We start from the raw sequence: 20,290 nt of genomic DNA, 5'->3' as shown, positions 1-20,290 counted from the left end.
TAATATTAATAAATAGAATTTCCTGACAAGATTAGGATAATAGATGCTTTAAAAACTAAGTATTGTAAAACACAGATATTTTTTTTTTTTTTTTTTTTTTTACATGCTCACAATTTGAAGACATGGTTTTTTACTGAGTTATAAATGTCGTGGGTCATTTGTACATACAGGTTTTCTTTGTCATCCAGGAAATACAGGTGATCTTTGATGACTGCTGGATTGAAACCCTCCTCCACTAGTTGTACTTTACGGTACTTAAAAGTTGCTGTAAGTTCAATGGCACTCTACAAAACAAAATTACACCTCTACTTATCAATGTCAGCATATAATCATGGGAATTAGAGTTCCTAAATTCAAAGGGAATCACATTTAAAGAAAACCTATACAGCGCAGAAGTTGAAGCCTTACTAATAGAGGTCCAAACTCTCTGCATTCATCAGATAGTAACTAGAGTGTAGAATATGTGGACCAGTAATTACTCTGAAACTAAGAAGTGCTGGGAACACAGAAACACTTCTGAAAGGCTTACCTTACTATTCTATTTAAATGAGGCAGGAAAACACTAGTTTTCAGCTTCTAGGCAGAGAGAATGAAGGTTTTTATCCAGAAATGTATTTAAGTTCTCAGATCAAAAAACAGCAGAATTTTTCTTAGAAGAGTAAAGAAAATGGCAGTTGGACATTGGGCAACACTCACTGTACTTTACATGAGATGGCAAGACAAACCACTGCCTTGACTGGTCAACTGTTTTGTTTGTAGGACTCAAGTTTAAAGATTGATTACATAATTAGACATGCTGATATCTGTGCGTTAGTCCTCTTGACTCATCTCAGTGAATACACAACCTTTCTCAAAGGAGCAATATTTAATTTAAATAAATAACTTGAGAAGTACGGTGACAGTGACATTCTTGCAACATTTTCCTAATTCAAGTTAAATTTCAGTTTAGAATTCGGCTATTTTACTGGCAGGATAAAAATGTAAGGCCTCTCTTGCAAAAGACAGCTCTTTTGCAAGCTTTTATTTTTGTGTGGCTCTTTATTTTGCACAGAATGGTCTGTAGACAGAGCTGCACTAAACTGAGACATAACTGTGTTAGTGTGCTGAAGGAATCTAACAAGAAATGTATTTTCCACTAAGAGATCTTCCTGATGTTATATTTTGAAATACAGGCATCCTGTAGCTGCTCACGCAACTTGTTTGAGTTCAGCCTGAAAAAAAATCTGGGCACAGTTCTACTTTCATATTGGTAAGTGACAAGAGCAAGTGAGAGACAAAAGAAGCCTTTTTGAGAATTGCTAGTATAACTAGAAAGTCCATAGTCCTCATAGAAAAGAGAGAAAATCCAGATGGATGCACAGAAGCTGTAGGAGCACTGGTTTACCTTAATCCTTATAAAACGAGGTCTTGCATAGTTTGGAAGATGAGTGTTAACATGTCTGTAAGTACTTTCTCCGTTAAATTCACAATTTTCCTTTAGTCGAATACATGCCATTCCTGTTCTGCCTTCATAACCTGAAGAAATGACAGCAAATAACTGTAGCTCGTATCTAACTTCAAAGTTCAGGCTAACCTTCCCTCCTTTCCCCTGCCTTTAAGTGAACCCCTCCTTCTAAGCCACGTTAGAAAACATACTAACTATATTTTCCTTTAGACATCCAAGCAATTAGATTTTCTTAAGGCTTTAGCATGCTAGATGCCAAACTCTTTTGAAAGCCTAGCACCAGAATTATAGATGGCAGATATTTTGAAAATCATCTTTCTTTTGAACGTCCTTGGAAAGACTTTGGAAAATCAGGTCTTGGTACTCTGAGGCAGAAGTCTGCCTGCAGCAGCATTTAACTATGTGGATTAATTTACTTTACAATAAGTCATGGTAAATCTCCTTGTACTTGTTGTATTGACAAGCTCATCCATGCAGAAAGAGGACAGAAAGGAATAAGACCCAGTTTACCATTATTTATTACCAGATGAATGATTAATTAAGTGCTGCAAAAATCCAAGTACTTTAGATTTTTTACTTTTTTACATACCAAGAGGGCTTCTTCCCTCCCCTTCTGGTGGCTGAGGGATGGGGCACCATTTAAATACAAACCTTTTGGTGTTTCTTCTGTTTTCTGGGATTACAGGTAATGCAAGAAGAAATAGGTCATATTCTTGTACAAAGTTTTACATTAGAACCATATGAATACCTCCACAGAATTGTGTACAGAAGGAAGTGAAAATGGAAAGTAGCATCTAATGCTTAAAGAAGAGCACAAGCATCTGCTAATTTCAGACTTACTGTTCTTTAGTTTCTTTTGAGTTTTGTTTGTTTGCTTGCCTTTAACACCATGTACTGATGATACCTGGCATTCTAATTCTTTAATTAAAAATCGGAGTGTTGAATTAATGAGTTCTCAGGTGACGTATACTATCACCCCCAGCCACGTTACTAAAGTACAAGTATTTCTGTGCCAAGTAAAACAGGAAAAAAAAATACACAATCCACCCAGTACTTAAAAATGTAAGGTGAGAACCGGTTTGAACAGTATTTATTTTTCCATAAAGTTGTTCCATGATTAGGTGTTAACACCTCTTCTATGTGGTTTTACAAGAGCATTAAGAATAATAGCATACCTTCCTCATCTCCTAGAGTGTAATCTGAGAAATACACAACTCTAGACCGTTTATGTTGTTACCTTCTGAAATGTCTCCTAGGGCAGCTGTGTGTTTATCCCTACCGCAAAGCAGCTGAAAACAAGAGTGATTTGAAGAGAGAGTCTTTAATTGTAGATCAATAGGTGTAGCAGAGACATACATGATTAATAAAAAGTTTGTTTATTTGAATTAAATTCACTATTCTAATAGGTCATCTTGGTTTATAGAGAGCCTTGTTATTCTCGCCTCAGAAACACAGGGCATTTGTGTTCTCATGTCTCCCACTTTTAGCAGAGGAAACAGCAAGTGCATCATTACATTAACAGAATCTCTCACATTTTGAATAAATGGTGGAAGGAAATGGTGGATGTAGAAAGAGTGGCATCTGTAATGTGCCTTTCAATTCCAAAATACTAAATTGTCATTAATGTGAGCCATGTTATGATATACCATAGTATGGAAACCTTTCTGGAAAAGTATGATATCTCTGAATGTATACTGATAATAAATTAATAATTAATCTGTTATACCTGTTAATACCTGTTGACTTAGTTAACAGGGGCTCCAAAATTCCTCCTCCTCCTTAGACAGCTCTAAGAGCATGCAATGTATTATGCCACCTAATCCAAACCACTTGCACAATGCAATACCTGGGATTTCAATCAAATCTAACTTTGTGTGTTTGATTTCAGATCCCTGCATTACACTCTACGAGTGGGTTCCATTTTGACTGTCCATCACAATGCAAATGCAGTGAGGAGCTAGATGGGAGTCCTGTGGATTTTGGGTGAGAAACATGGACAGGAAGGTACCTCCAAAATACAGGAGACAAGAAAGTAGAGTAAAGCTATATCTGTTCCTTCTTTTGTCTTCCAATATATCTGTGAATTTGCCTTTAGCAGCAGTGTGTCTCAAATTAAAAAAAAAAAAAGAAAAAAAGGGGAAAAAAAAGCTGCCATAAGCACTTACAGAGTTTATAAAAGTTTGAAGATTTCACAGATTTTTGAGGAGTAGAAAAAAGGCAGTAAACATGTTAGAACTTCCTGCATTCCTTCAGATTGTTAAAGAAAGGTCAAAAAGGGAGGAATTAATTTCTTAAATGACTTTTGTTATTCTAGAAATTCAAGTCTATTTTGTTTGTCTCATTCTACAATAATTGCAGAGCTATATGCCTGTAAAAGATACAATAATGTTTATATCCAAGATACTTAATCTCAAATGTTCTTCCATTTTCCTGTTAGTACTCTTGGCATACTACGTTAATATAAGATTTGGCTATGTTTTTTTAGCTAATTATTATTGCAAACATTTAAATGATGTAATGCATCAAATGTAGCTTACAAAAAATAAGCTGAAGTAGGGCTACCTATACTCTGCAGTTCAGTATGTTGATATTTTGTTTGTGTATTAAAAAATTCTTTTGTTGAAATAGTTATTTCACTCCTACCTGGAACAGATACTCCATATACAATAACTTCTTGAACGCAGTCAATCAGTCCTAAAACATCTGCAACTTCCGTTGTAGAAACATTTTCCCCTTTCCACCTGGAAAATAAGCAGTCAATAGAAGTAATGATTTCTATATGTATTATATATAGTGATCTCCAGTGTTTTAATGTCTGACTTAACAATGGAATGAGCTTGAGATCAGAAAGCCCTTTTGCACTAGAACACTACTTGTTATCAAAAGTAGAAAAAAGCATGCTGCAAAGTTCAACAATGCATTCCAGTTTATTCAAATCTCAGAAGAATTTAACACATTTAGTTCAATCATGCTTAAAATGGCTCTAACCAAACAACCCCTCCAAATATTATTTAGCTGAAATTTCATCATAGGCTCTATGCTTTCTGAGTTTTAAAAGTATAGCGAATCTGAAACCACAATGGCTTTGTTCTATCAATGTGACTGCTTTCTGACTATTCAAAATAGAACTCATTCATCATCCTAAACTGAACCTCTTGTAGGCGCTGTATGTAACTATGAACACAACAGTGGAGGTGACTCGGAGTCCTCTCTTTTTCTGACTGAAGTCAGAGAAATTCATCTTTGTCAGTCAGTAGCAAATACTGGATATGAATTCAAACCTGAGAATAAGTCAGAATTTTCTCCTGTGACAAGCATTTAAATAAGTAAACTAACCGAAATGTGTCTCCGGTTCGATCATGGAAATAAATGAAGTTATCATCATCAATCACTAAAAGGTCACCGCTATTAAAATATAAATCCCCTTTTTGAAAGACATCTCTTAATTGCTTCTTCTCTGTTTGCTGTTTCGCTCCTGCATAGCCACTAAATGGTGCATATTGGGTGATTTTGCAGATCAGTAGTCCAGGCTTACCTATGAAGAGGAAAAACATTTGTTTAAAAAGCACAGTGTAAATTGCAAAAAAAACCCCTGATTTTCATTACATCAGTGAAGTTTGCAGCTGTTACAGAGTAATTTGAGAATTTTGTCACAATAGTCATCTTTTAAAATCAGTTGTGGAGGTACAGATTGAGTTTCACCTTGCCCTCTCATTTCACTAGCCCTCAAAAATGCCAGGAGATAGTACAATTTATCATCTGCTTGTATTGATGCAGCAGAACAGAATCTCTGAGGTCTTGTCTGGTAAGTGGAAAATCGTTGCCCAGTTTCTCTAGACAGCTTCATAAACGTCAGTTTGAGTCAGGTGTTTCAATAGGAGCTGTGTCTACAAAGGAAACTTGCACATGGCATCAGGCATGTCTTTAGAAGGTGACCTTTGTTATGGCCTACTTCCACCTTAACTCAATTGGTGTGGGGCAGCCTTACCCTTAACCAAAAGATTCAGTTGGATTTAGGAACCAAATACTGGGGTTGCTTACTTTGAATGCAAAATATACCAAAAGGTTGCTCAGTATGTTCTTTAGTCTTTCATGTGCTAGAGCTGGAGTAATTTATGAAGGGAACAGGAACACCTGTATGTTTATGTAAACTGAAACTCAACCCCACATTATATAGATCTTTGCATGGATGTTAACACACTGGAGTGAATTTTATCTATACAAAATAAATTACAGTCTGTCCCCATCAAACCTGGGATTTTACATTTTTTCATGGGTTTCTCTCTTACACTGCAGATATTTTCCATGTCTCTGGAGTTCAGCAACTTAAACATTGGGTGCATTTATATAAATCTGGAATATATCTGTGCACATCCCTCCTCATCCCAGCTCAAGAGACTGGGTAGGGAGAGTTGGCATAGGAGAGCACACCTATGGGGCGAACGCTCTTAATGTAACTGGTATCTTCCTCGGCAATGAGAATTTAACACAGTTGGTAACACCTGTTCCCTTATGCACAGAGAAGGTGAGCATTTGTGGCCTCGCTCACACGAATGACTACACATGTAACAGAATGCAACAAAATCAAAAAGTACCACAAGTATCTGGTTTAAACACAGATTTGCCTGTGCCAATATATAAATCCCTCTTACGAAAACTGGTATTAAGATATGTCATAAAATAAGTATTTTCATGTGTGCTTTCTCTATTGCCAATGGCAAAAAGTTTCAGCCACTGCCAGAAAAAAGAACTGCTTTCTATTTTACAAATGTTTCTTTAGTGGCATGTTAAGAACAAAGTCTGAAAAGAACTATATAGCTTCTACTGAAAGTCAAGATCTGTGCTCCTAAATATTAGCATGTCCACTAGAATTATAAAAGTTATTAAAATGTAAGTATACAGATGCCACATTCCCCACTGTACTTTACCTTTCTGTTAAGCTGTATCACAATGGCATGTGATTTGTTATGTATTTTCTAACTTGCATTTAAAAACCTGGCTTACTCAATGGCAATTCTTAGCATCTTTCCAGATTGAAGCAATGCAAAAAGATATAATTTTAAGAAGTAAATACCTTTCTGAAAATTTTTAAAGAAGTTAACTTTTTACCTTTAGGAACTCTTATGCAGTATCCATTTTCATCTCGGACTGGTTCATCTTCCTCTACATCATATTTAATCAATTCATAGCGTAAGATTTTCTAGTGAAAATTTGCAAAATGTATACACACATGAATATTCAATCTTTGAAAAGTATTTTCAGAATTACACTACATAATCAGCTTTCTGTTTAACAGGAGCCAAATTCATCACATTTCAACTAGATGTGCCAAGTCTAAATGTCCTTTTGCCTGAACTAGCAAGAGGTATCTGTGCTGTCTAGCATAGGCAGCTATACGCTTTACTTGGGGAGAATCTTCTCCCTGAACAAATTCGTAACTGGGCCCTGGGTTCTTCCCAACTTGTCAAACAAGCAGCCTAGTATAGGCCCTTGGCGATATACCAAACTTCACGAAGACAAAAGAAGGACAAAATGCCAGGTTTTGTTGTTAGTCTCACCTTCTGCAGGCAGTTTACTCTTCCCACTGCACCAATTTTTCCAGTGTAATTAACAAAAGAAATGTTTCCTTCAGTTGATGCATAAAACTCCAAAATATTAATATTTCCAAATCTTCGGAGAAATTCCCTCCAAACTTCAGCCCTTATTCCATTTCCTATGGCAAGTCTGACTTTGTGATCCCGATCATTGTTTCTCTAGAAACAAGAAACAGTCATGATTTCATGTTTCTGCTGAGTGAAAGCTTCTACTACTAGGAAACTCTGAAGGAAACTTTAGTCTAAAAGTATTGAGCATATTCTGACACAAAATGTGTGCAAACATCATTACAGTTAAGCTCATGATTTTGATGTGGAAAAGAAATTACTGAGCAAGTTAGGCTATGTATGTAACTGTAGTTAGTAGTTAACTTGATTTGGATGAAGACAGGAACAAATAATTCTTCGCAGAATGCCAGAATGAAACTCAGGCCCCTTGTTAAACTATTTTGTTTGTAAGCCTTCTGGCCACTATCTGCAGAAGAGTGTAATTTACCCCGAATTCAGCAAATGTTTGAAGGATTTAAAATGGTGTTTGATTAGAAAGGAAATCCCTTCTGCCATTGTAAATGCAGGAATGAGCCGGCTAAAAATTCTATTACCACACTTCATATCACTTTTAATAGTGCTATTAGATCTTTCTGTTTACACAGTAAAGTAATAAACACATAGTGAGGACTTATGCCTTCTCTTAGATGCTTGTATTTATCCTCAACAACAGGAACTACTGAACTGGGTCAGATGCTTGTAGTTCATAAACATATCTAACAAGCTAATGGCACAGCGCAATGGGTTCCCAGCAAAGTCCTTGTTTTTGCTTTGCAGCTGAAGTGCTCATATAAGGTAAGTGTTTTCTCTATCCATTTTAACAGAATCTCAATTAATGGATTGCCATTGTTCTACTATTCAAAAGAATGATTAATTCAAGCTCAAAGCTCCTTCTTTTTTTTCCTCCTTAAAAAAACATTAAAATTAGTATGCAATGAGACTACAGACCTCATTAGAGAAGGTTTTTGTTGGGTTTTTTCCCCCTCTCCCTTTATGGTTAGATTTTAAGCATAATATAACCAATGTTCCCAGTAATTTAATTAGCCAAAGAAGAAAGGCAGTTAATGTTACCTGTGGCACACTGCATAGATACCGAAGCACTTCCCCAATATACTGTATCACTGTTACGTTATATATCCTGCAATCATCCCAGAACTGGCTTGCTGAAAATCTGGCACGCAAAACAATAGTTGCACCTGTGTACAAAAAAGTAAAACAAGTAACAGAAGGAAGAATTCTTATTATATCATCAGACGATAGAATTTCTTAGCACAACATTGTAGAGAACTTGTAGAATTGAACTTGTAGAATTAGGGTTTATATAGCTTTCAGAAATACTCTTCCTAAAACATACTGAAATATAATCTGTGCTGAATAATCGGTTTAACCTCTGTTTCTATTCATCAGGAAGATAAGGGCTATTATTGGGGATGAAACTCTATACTAATTTACTCTAAAATTGTGCAAAGAGCTGTCATGTAGGACAGGATATATCCTGTTTGTCCAGGTGATGAAACAAAATTTGTACAGGGTGAAGATCTGTGCAAATCCTATGAAGATGACAGAGAAATTAGACTGGCTGGGTTCTTGATTTACAGAGCTTCTGGTAATAGAGACGTACAACCAAGTATTTCAGCTCAAAATTTGGTAGCTAAGGAAAGGCTTAATATATCTGTGATCGTATCTGTGCATGAATTCTGCCCAGGAACACGTTCATTCATATTAGTCAAGTGCATGGTACCTTTCATGATACATCCATGGACTCCAACAAGGAGGGCAGAGCTATGATAGAGTGGTAGAGCAGTATACACAATATCTTCCGAGGTAACACTGCCAGCATCAAACAAACCACAAGCTAGCATTACGCGCTCATGGGTAATCACTGCAGCCTTGGGAAGACCTGTTTAAAGCAAAAAGGTGCATAACTTCACTTGAACAATAAACACAGTAAGACCAGTTGGTTTCACAAGGGCTTAAGAAAAGGTTGTCCCTCATTCCTTCATGCAACTGACAGTCCCAGAGTTCAGGGAGGTATAGCAGCTTCTGTCTATGCAACACACTGGAGTTTAGCCTTGGTGAGGACAGCTTTTCCCATGTGTAACTTTTAGGTAATTACCCCCGGTTAAGTGCCCAAATTCCCAGAACTATGGTACCTAAGAATAACAAGTACCTAGAGGATGAGGAAATGGGATTTGAAAGATCTAGCACACTGAGCAAAGGGAATGGAAATGCTAAAAGAGAGTTTAATCTCAGGTCTTCCATCTCTCCTGGAATTAGGTATCTCCTTGCAGCTCTGAATCATCCCAGGTGAAATTGGAATTCATACTAGGAAATATCTTCTTGGTTTCCCATCAGATACAGTTGAACAGATTACTTGCTGAAACAGATACCAGAAGACAAAACGATGGTAGGGCTTGCTGATTCTGTGAGAACAGAGATGTTAGAGCCCTTAACAACGATGAAGGACACCCGAGTTATTTGCCTTCTGCAGACCAAACAGGATTCAAATTCGTGCCTACCCTAAGGAGCTCAAAAGAATGAGCTAGTGTGGAGGCATACCCTGCTCTTCCTAATGAAGATATAGGTCTGAGTGCCTTCAGGCATTGTCTTCATTTTCATCCTTGTCACCTCATTTCTGCTGTACCTAAATGCTCTTAATGCTAGATGCCTTTATGTAGGGCAGGCTGCAGCTCCTGTACCAGCAGCAGTTTTGCACAGTGCCCACGACTAGCTGTATTTTGGGCAGCCTTCACTACTTTTGGTACTCGGATACCCAAAGACTTAATGGCCAGCATTCAGAGTTCATGATCCAAAGACACCGATTATAAGCTGGGTGCCAAGACGCGTACCTAGGCCAGCAGTGTCTCCAGGGATAAGAGACCTTACGGAAATAAAACCTGTATGTTTTATTGGCTTTTACTTCAGTATCTCCCCCCAGATTTGATTTAAAGTCAGCCAATATTCTACGTGCGTTTTGGTTTTATATACAAACACCAAATTTTCAGTTCCCTGAGAGGGCATGAATGAGAGTAGGAATTAATGGACCTCGACGAGGCCCTGGGCAACCTGGTCTAGTTGGGGGTGTCCCTGCTGACTGCGGGGAGGTCGGACTAGATGACCTTTGGAGGTCCCTTCCGGCCTGGACCAATCTATGAATCTATGAATAATGTGTAAGTAACAAATTCTTTTTCCTTACTAAAAAAATCACAATGTCAGGAGGAATGTGTGACCTTCTGTGTAGTTTTTATGAATTTACGTTACCTGTAGTACCAGAAGTATAAATGTACATGGCAGGAGTTTTAAAGGTTATATCTGATCTCCAAGACAATGGAGTAGGCTCATCTGAAGCAGCATCTACTTTATCAAGAAAGCTCTCAACTCCTTCTGTAGCAGATGTCTTGCTTAAGTAATAAACTTTAACATTTTCTTTCTTCAAGAATGGCAGTATTTCTTCAACAGCTTCCTTCAGTTCTTAAAGAGGAGAGAAAAGAAACACTGAAAAGCAGAACAAAGAGTGACTTAGCAAGTAGTGGTACTACTGAAGCCCAGACATGATTTCAGTTATGTGCAATGAGTAGGCTAACTCCCTGCATGGTAAGCCCTGTTTGCGTTTCTCTTACTGAAGCACCAATGCAGGTCTCTGTCCACTACCCACTGCCAGTTTCCACCGAGATCGAAAGAATGTAGCCATCCCTGAGACTTTTAGTCCCTTAAGAAGCTGAATAACTGGATCATGGATTCAAGCGAAGATGACCAGACAACTGATGCAATCGTATACACCTTGTTTCTTTAGGAATTCAGATTAAAAGCCTTCCAGCTCACAGGCGCTTTTACTTGAATCCACAGGATTTAAAATGAATCCTCAACACCACTTTCACTGAGATAAATAACCCTCCAATAAACTTTGAAATCCGTATTTTATTGTAGGTATAGGTAACTTTAATGACATATAAACTGTATTAATGAATTTAGCATGTTTCTTTTCAGAAACTTATCTGCTCAAGCACAGAGACAGCATCTCATATGATGGTAAGTTCTGATGAGACAGTATTTTATTCTGCATGGAGTAGCAAGAAAATAAAGGATGAAACTTAATAAGGACAGAGAGAATCAAGGTCCAACAGAAAAGACGTAGACTTTTTTTCTCTCCTGATGTCCAGCAATCACTAGTAAAGTCAAGCATGTAGTAAATTTTTATGAATAATGCTAATTTTTTTCTTTTACTTTTTTTTTTTCCTCAGAGCTGAAGCCTTTCTTAGAAAATTTGACGCAAGTTTGCTATAGGAGGAAAAATACATACCCTATGCTACACATTAGCTTTTCCCACATATGCTAATAACTCAAATACTGATTAATTTTGAAAGTTCAGAGATTGCACAGAATTTATTCTGAGGCAGAAATTCATCACAAAAGGAGAAAATTTAATTTGAACTCCTAAAGTTTTGCGGTATATAAAATACTTCAGTTACATAGAACAGATGAATGAGTTCAACTATCTAAGCTGAGACAGAGTATATATTCATACTCTGTACAATTTTTTAACTCTAGACAGATGAAGAGTATCTTTTGACTTCCCATGTGGTCAGTCATTCATACTGTATGTATGCATATACATGCAAACTTATATAAAAGATGGGCATGAAATAAGGTTTCTGCTCTCTATTGAATGGAATGCAGCTCTCCATTTAAAACATACTAATACGTCAAAGTCTCTTCTGCGGAAAAGGAATATGGTTTGCCTACATGGGTTTGTGCCTTTTTCTTTGAACTCACACCTAACAACAGCTTTTATATAGACTGCAACCACCTTTATGTGTCTTAAGTCGCTGCCCAGCTGCAGCAAGGGAATTCTTCTGCATTACCTTGTTTATTTCTAACTTGGACATTTGTGTGAACATAACTGTGAATTAATTCTGTTGCTTATGATCAAGGGCTATTTTATTTCTAGGTCTTCATTACCCTTATCAAATAGCTAACAAGGCATCAGAGCTCAATGCCCACATCTTGTACGTAAACTGAAAACACAACGCAAATTATTTGGACACCTTTTCCTCTCATTTAGTTTGAAACAACCTCTCAGATGCCCAAATTGACCTTTAGAGGATAGGAGGCAAGCAGAAGAAAGTGTCCCTCCGCTCCAGCCCGCTGCCGGGGGAGTCAGGCCTCCCCGCCACCTCAGCCCACCGATCGGCCCGCCGAAGAGCCCTCTCACGGCGGGGGGCAACCGAGAAGCCCCCTGAGGCCTCGCTCCGCTCCCCACTGGCCGCGGCCGGCGCTTTCCTCACCTGGGGCCGCCAGCAGCACGGTGGCCGCGCTGCTCTGGAAGCAGCGCAGCAAGGAGGCGGCCCTGATGTTGGAGTTGAGGCAAGCCACGGCGCAGCCCAGCCTGGCGCAGCCCAGACAGACCCAGACGTAGGCCGGCCGGTTGCCCATGAAGAGGGCCAGGCAGCCGCCCGCCCGCAGCCCCGCGGCGTCGCGCAGCGCCCGCGCCGCCTGGCAGCTCCGCCGCTCCACCTGCTCGTAGGTGCAGACCTCGGCGCCGAACAGCAGCAGAGGCTTGTGCGGCGTCCGCCGCGCCCGCCACCCCAAGACGTCCAGCAGGGTGCTGGCGGGGCGGCGGGCACCGGCCCTCCGCGCCCTCCTGGCTACCCTTGCCATCGTGAGGGCGAAGCGTAGGTCCTGGAAGAAGTAGGGCCAGGCGCAGCGCAGCAGCAGCGGCAGGAGCAGGAGCCCCGCCAGCGCGCTGCACAGGGCGGGCAGCATGCCGCCGCGCGCTCGGGCACAACGGCTGCGCCTCGCGCCGGAGAGGGGCGGAACGACTAACGGCTGCGCCTCGCGCCCGGGGAGGGATGGTGAAGACCAACGGCCGGCCCTCGCGCCCGGGGAGGAACTTGAGGGAGGGGAGGGGGTAAGCAACGGCCGCGCCTCGCGCCCCGTGAGGGACGGGGGAGGACCAACGACCGCGCCCGTCTCCTCGCAGCCCCCAGACGGCGAGCCCCGCTGAGGCCGCGATCACCTGAGGTGCTAGCTGACTCTCGCAGCGGCTCATTCTCCCAGGAGCGCTAATTTGTCGGCCGTCGCCCCCCGCCGTAATTAGAGGGCCTGCCTGATAGCCGCTGTATGGAACGGGAGCGCGGCAGGTAGTGCTCGCCCAGCTGGAGTCGCAGCCTTGCGGGTTCCTGTGTCAGGAGCTGGGCTCAGCGGAAGAGACAGGCAGGTTCATGGAGGAAGGTTGGCATCTTTCTTTGCGATCAGGACCGGCGCCTCTCTCAGAGGCGGAATGCATCCTGCATGGGATATGGCCCATCTGCGTGTCCCCTTCTGAAGCTTCAGTCAGCAGAGGCAAAGGCAGCTAAGCTCCGGGAGAAATTTAGGATGAGGCTTTCTGGCAGATTAAGTGGTGAGGTGCCCTGGAGAACATGTTCCTACCCTCCTCTTGTGCCAGCGCTGGTGCTATTCCTCACTGGGTAGTAAATAGTCTAGTAAGTAAATAATAGCTAAGCCAACTAAAAGTTTGGGGTATGACTTCTTTTTTTTTTCTTTTTAATTAAAAAATCCCACATTTATTAGTATTCTAGATGCACAAAAGGAATTTACAGTCTCAGTCTCTCTGTCTTGCTCTTGTCCAAGGCTAAGACACTAGTTGCTTGGACAACCTTGAAGCAAACTCCAAGAATTTCACCCTTCTAGACCCAGCAATCCAGTGCTTTTCTTGGTGAAGTTTAAGCAGCCATTACTGTGGATAAGGACTGCTTTTACTTTCTTTTTTTTTTCAATTATTTTTAATTTAAAATTTTGCTAAGTGTCACCAAGGGGACAATTTCCTGCCCTCTTGTTCACAGTTTTCTGCTCCCCTTCTGTGCCAAATATGATACTCTCACCTCAAGGTGAGTTGATTCAGGTCATTGATCTGCCAGGAAACGTTTTTCTTCACTGCAGACTTCGTTTCCCCTGCCCGATACTTCGCTGCTTGGTGCGCTGTGGCTAGCTCTAATGCAACACAAGTGCTGGATGTTCAAGCAGAGTAGTGGGGAGCAGAGTTTAGCTGTGGTCAGACCTCCCAGGCAGCTTCTGCAGTTGAAACTGGACCCAGTGGATTGCAAGTGGCCTACAGCCAATGTTGCCTTTCCTGCTCACATACTCCTCCCCATGAGCCAGCATTAGAACTCATGGGACCAAGTGAAGAGCTGCATCAGGGAGCTAGCGCAGGTGAAAATTAACTGGTTTATGTCTAGGGTAAATTTTCACTATCATTAGGCTTTAGTATTTGGATAAATTAGAGGTTTTTTACAGTTCTTCTGTCACTGAGCTACTATTTCAAACTGGTGCCTCAGGTGTTTTTTTAAGAGCTATTTCACAGCTGTAAAAGCTACAGAACATTTTTGAACGCTTCTTTATCTGATGGTAACTGCCTGGGAGAAGTATGAGAAAATAGTACACCCTATTGGCTACGTTCACAGCCAGTCTTTCCAAAGCACTGCTGAATTACCATAACTAATTCCAGCCTCTTGCTCAGAAGAGCATGTAGGAATATTGTGCTGTGATCCTGCAATGAGTTTTGGGAAGAAGAGTTGTCCTATGTGACCTTTTCTTCTTCAGTTATCGCTCTGACTTTCTCACATAGGCAGTGGTGTTAGTTCTGTACCTTTAGTAGGGAATTGTAATCGGCAGCCTAGAGAGCTAAAAGCCTCAGGTTAGTTGATCATGAATGTGCCTCAGGGGCATTTTGAAGGACCTTTGACTGCCTTATTATTCGGGACTTTTTTTTTTTAAAAAACTTGTAAATTTTACCACAACAAATTTGAAACAAACTACACTTCTTCAGTTCCTGTTATTTTCTCTAACATTTACCAAGCCCTACCTATGTCTATAGTGTTCTTGCTGATACTTTTCATTTATTACTAAATTTTGTTTTGTTCTCTAAAACCATACAAAGCAAAGCCCTGTTAGGAATTAGTCTGTGCTGCACACTGGGACAATCTGTTTTTCTGCAGTAATCTCAAGGGGTGAAGGTGTGTTAGTCCATTGCTAGATATAGTTTTGTTTGTTCAAGTATTTCTCATTACCATAGCAGTTTTAATAGGCAATTAACTGTTAATTCATATGTTGTTTGAGGTTAATATATCATAAAATGTGTCACATATGATATGGCATGACTTTGAGGTAGCTGGCGCTTTTCTATTTCTTAAATTATTTTTGTGAGGGAATTACTAATCCAGGCAGGCTGTTTTGTGCTTGAGTAATGTTATGGACACTTATGTTATATTGTATATTGATATTTTTTTCTCAAACAGCTTTCACTTTGGTTATAAATTGTGGTATGCTTCTGTGTTTTTGCTGAACCAAGTATGAATTTAAAAATTATTAGCTTAGGGACAAGGAGTGCTTTTTTATTGACTTAGTTGTTTGCTAGGTTTTATAGTTCAGTAAACCCTATTTAATACCTTATCTTCCTTTTTTTTTCCAATTAAGTACTCTAAATGCAGATTTTTTGGAGAGAGCTGATTGGGCTTCCTATGACAGGCTGACACTTGTTTTGTGTTACAAGAAGCATGTGTGCTTGAGCCTGTGCTGGAAACTGGTCAAGGGCAGTCCTGTGCTGGATGTTGCCCATGGGACATGGCTCTGCAGAAGGCCTCTTGCCAAGGTTTGGCACTGCCCAAGCACCACTTCAGAGCCTGCACAGTCACAGGCTGTGTGGCAGAAAGATGCTGCTCACAGCTGCTCACTGTGGTTTCAGCGGGCGCTCAGTTAATGAGTTTATGACTTCCCATGTATGTTGCATTTCCATAGTCTCCTCATCTCCAGCTTTCAGTCTCCTAATGCTTTGTGAAAGCACTTGAAAAACAGATACCTTTCTGCTATAGCTCCATGACAGCTGGCACAAAATCAGTTAGTATTTTTTGTGAAATATCGCTAACTTTTGCATTTCTTACGGTCACAACTTGAATCTGAGCTGAGTCTTTAGTTCCAGCCCCTGTGAATGATGCACAGACATACTGGGAGGGTTAGTTACTTAATATTTGCAGGGTACAATGATCTATGATTATGTGGTGCTGATAATTTGCTTGCTCCTGCCATCGTGGGCAAGCAGTGCATAGGTTCCCTTTGACTTCAGCTGTAAAATCCTAATTATTCAACACTTGCTTATACTCAGTGTTAGACATCAGAATCTGTTTTGTTAATAGAAAATATAGCTCATGAAATTTATTCACTACTCTCCTCTTTTCTTGGTTTCTGTGCTCTGCTCTCTCATTTGCTTTTTGCCTGCTTAGCTCTTTTTTTCAGTTCTTTGAAGTGGGCTTGTTGCTACAGTGCTCATTTGCACTATCCACAGAGCAGGAAAGGCAGGAAAAAATAAAGAAAAGCTAAACCTTGCAGGATGCCATAAAGCTCCTTAGACTTGGGAAAAGAGACTTCCACTTTGCAGGTTCAGACACCTGAGGCTTTGCAGGGTTTGCCAGCAGGCAGGGATATCTTGCTTTGATCCACGAGATGTCACCAGAGGGTAACGAGTAACTGGAACTTTGTATTAAATTGAGATTCAAGCTCACTGTACTGTTAGTTAAGGGGAAAATACATGGATGGGGAGCGTGGGAAAGCCCAGCAGTCCTTATGCTGGCTAACCGTAGGATGCCCCAGGCTGCAGCATTTTCTGTGCAGACAGCCTTCTCTTTTTTTCTCTTCCATTTTCAGTTTTTTGATGGATGACCTGACTGTAATGGTACAAGGCGACATCCTCCATTTTATCTGGCTCAAGTGACAATAATCATACCGCAAAACACCACTGACCTAATTACTGAGATAGGATTCAGAGTGGATGACTTGTGCCTTCAGTGAACCTGTCTAACAGGTCAGCTGGGTTGGTTCTTTTCTTACCTGTTTCACCTGACCCTTTCCACTGAAAGCCCCAACTGGGTATTTTTCAGGATCAGCTAATCAGATATTTTTCAGTGTAGCTAAACTGAAGTCTTTAATCTTCAGTTTCCAATTTCAAACGCCTTTCTGTCCCATTTTCAAATTCATAGCTATGACAGTTGTTATTAAAGGTTTATTTGCAGTATTACCACAGTATTTCTGCAAGGTTGCAATCAGATGAGACAAGCTGACCTGATCTAATTCATTGGTGCTGCCAAAAGGGGCGATTTTGTTTCCCTCTTCTCCTTATGTGGCCTCCTAGCTCCCCTGCCTCCCTTGCTCCAGCTCTGGTGCTCTTCTGACACTTCAGGGATTAATTCAGCTCACTAAGACAGCAGAAAACTGTATTTTGCTGGGTGAGTTCTCTGCTAACTCACTGAGTAGAACGAGCTCATCGAGGGGTCATATTAATACCAATATTAGGAGCGAGGCAAAGCAGGGAATGAGGAGATAATAAACAACAGCTTGATCTCCATTCCCTACATGCTACATCTCAAATTCTCTTATTCCCACTTCTACATGGGTTGCCAGGTGTCTATTAACCAGGCAAAATAATTTTTGTAAATGTAAGAACTGAGTTCATAGCCTATGGAGAGATCACTGAATCTACTTGTGGCAGAGTTCAAGCCATTCCATTTTTGTCCTCCCTGTCTGGCAGAGGTTCAGGACATGAAGGTCAGTGAGATACATGCTCTGGCACCGCTTAAACTGTGCTAACATCAGCAGTTTATTGGTATTTTTTCCAGATCTTTCCCTACATCTGAGGGGTGATGCTTACAAATTTGTAATGCATCAGGATTTCTAGCAGGTCAGCTAGAAACCAACCTCCAAAAAAGTCATCTTCAAAGTGAGTGAACTGCTCCTGTGACCCTGAAATTTCCAAGAAAGTTTTGTCTAATGGATTACCCAGGTCCTTCCAAAAAGCAGGAAATCTAAGTGTTACAGGGTGCCTTTACTTTGCTGCACTGTCACAAGCTCTTTTATGTTCCTTTACGTTAATGGCATTGCTTTTAAAAGATAAAAAACATGCAACCTAGCTGTGAATAAACATGCCATGACTTGTTAGGCAAAACCACATAGATAGGCCAGATTTGTATGCCGCACATATAGATATCTAATAGTGTAGACATCCAGGAAATCTGCTACACTTCACAGAAGATGAAAGGTAGTGGACTAGCATGAAATGATAATACTATTACCATGTATGCAATTAATAACTATGAATCTTAGCTACTCCATCCTGCATTTCATGACTTAGTAGTTTTGCCCACCAGTTAGAAGTGTATATGGTATCTTGAGAGGGGACCTGGTCTTCAAAAGTCTCTAGTGACTCAAGTTGGAGATAGAAGTGTTTTGCTGCAAAGCCAGAAGGCTTGTAGCATACATGTAGCACTCACGACAAACTGTTGAGTGTCTGTCTTCCCAGCAACCTGCGTGGAAAACTGGAGCAGAAAGTAGAAGAAGGAAAGGGAACCTTTCCTCTGTTCTGCCTGAATTTGTTGTATCTAAAACCTCTTAATGAAACCTTTCCAATTCAAGAAATTGGCATTTTGCAGCTAAGAACTTGTTTTGCCCACCAAATCTCCTTACAATACTGTGTTTGTTTCTAGGTTACTGAAGTTAAAAATGTTAAACTACTTTGTATTGAGTGGTGAGCTTAGATTTAGCTCTGCACATTTATGACTGGCTAAAGAAATTGTAGGTGAAGCATCCTGAATCATTGGTTTTCTAATCTTTTTGTTGCAGAGGTGTTAGAAGCAACTGGTAGGAAATTCTAGGAACAAAATTGTAATATTCTACAGTGACATGTGAGAGATTCCTGGTGTTGGATGGTAACTAGATTCTTGGCACTGAGCCCATCCTTATCCTCCTTGGATGGACATGGTTGGGATTCATCAGAACAGATGTGTTCTTCAAGATCAGGGAAGGAAGGGAGCTGTCGAAGCTCAGGAATGTTCTCATCTCCTAATACAGAAACTCCAAAGGGAGCCTTGCTCAATTCTCTTTCATGGAGTTGAGAAAATGTGTCCACCCCATAAATAGATGTTGAATTCTGTTACTTCATTATAGATACACAGCCAAACTCATTCCAGAGCTATGGCAGCAGAAGTTAGGTCAGAGTTCAGATAGTTAGGCTACTACGGGTATCCCAGTCATCGCAAGGAAGCTACTTGCACCCTCTTCTCTGCTGAGGGCTGTCAAGAACCGAGGGGGCCAAGGGGAGACGAAAGGGTAAGGATCAAGCAGAAAGCTTAGCTGAGCCTTGACCTCAGGAGAATTTAAAATTACTCCTTTCCACCAAATTTTGACTTTGCCTTTTTTGTTCCATTTGCGATGGAAGAGTAAATGACAGTCACGTGTCCAAATCCAGTGTTGGTTTTGAACCACTAACTTCAGGCTTGAATCAGATTCAGCATAAAACCTACAATGAATTTATGAAATCCTCTGAAGGAGACTCAAATCAAAGCCTACTTACATAATTTGTTACTACCATCAAGGCAACCTTAAGCTCAGCAAACTTTTAAGAGGCATTACATTCACAGATGCTGCCAACAAGAGCATCAAGTGATGGAATGTGCTAATCAAAGATCTGCGTTTTCTTAGGAAAAAATGGAGGAGGGAAAAAAGAGGCTTTATTCTCACAGCCTTATTTACTGAGTAGCAGCAAACTGGACAGGATCTGCTACCTAGTTTAGTCTAAGGGTATTTCAGCCTCTTTCACAGGAATAAACTGCATGCGTATACTAGAAAATAGTAATTTAATAATTGTCTGTCAAAGGGAATGTTCAAAAGCTCAAGAAACTGCACAGAGTGACTGAGGTTCTGTGGCTTATTCCTGTTGTCAGGTAGTTTCTTCAAGGCATTCTGTGGTTCTGTGTAGAAAGGAGAAGCAGAGGAAAACTGTTTTATGTAGAATTCTTCCTGAAGTAAATAGAGGTCTAATAACTTTGGTGCATTGGGCCATCCTCTCCTGGAAGCTTGGGATGGATAAGAAGTTATTGGAAAGCCATGGCTTCCTGTCTCTTTCAAGAAAGAAAACAAGTGGAACAAATGCTAAGTATTGCCACAAAAATAATGCAAAACTCCTTCACATTAGGAGGCCAATAGCTTACTTGCAGTTGCCACTCACAGAATGGTTAAAGGAACAAGAATTTTTGAAACTGTTGTTCAGATGTATAATGTGATGTGGCTGCAATTTTAACTCCAGAAAACTGGATGCAGTTATTATTTCAGGGGCACACCAAAGTTATTTTAATAATTTCTATAAATATTTTTCAAGAAAGAT

The 20,290-nt window shown here is 40.3% G+C and overlaps 1 protein-coding gene across 1 annotated transcript; it reads right to left on the bottom strand.

Annotated features, from left to right (window-relative positions):
* Positions 1-107: 107 nt before the first annotated feature.
* On the bottom strand, positions 108-12,849 carry SLC27A2 (solute carrier family 27 member 2). The gene is made up of 10 exons (XM_074155997.1): positions 12,372-12,849; positions 10,348-10,557; positions 8,828-8,986; positions 8,158-8,282; positions 7,003-7,197; positions 6,554-6,644; positions 4,781-4,979; positions 4,088-4,185; positions 1,385-1,515; positions 108-284 (listed from the first exon to the last, which is right to left on the bottom strand). The coding sequence occupies exons 1-10, from the start codon at positions 12,847-12,849 to the stop codon at positions 108-110; spliced, it is 1,863 nt and encodes a 620-aa protein (XP_074012098.1).
* Between the last annotated feature and the right edge of the window lie 7,441 nt (positions 12,850-20,290).

Source organism: Numenius arquata, chromosome 11 (genome assembly GCF_964106895.1).
Source record: "Numenius arquata chromosome 11, bNumArq3.hap1.1, whole genome shotgun sequence".
Taxonomy (NCBI): Eukaryota; Metazoa; Chordata; class Aves; order Charadriiformes; family Scolopacidae; genus Numenius; species Numenius arquata.
Note: the sequence above shows the minus strand (reverse complement) of the source record. Positions and strands in the feature narration are given on the sequence as shown.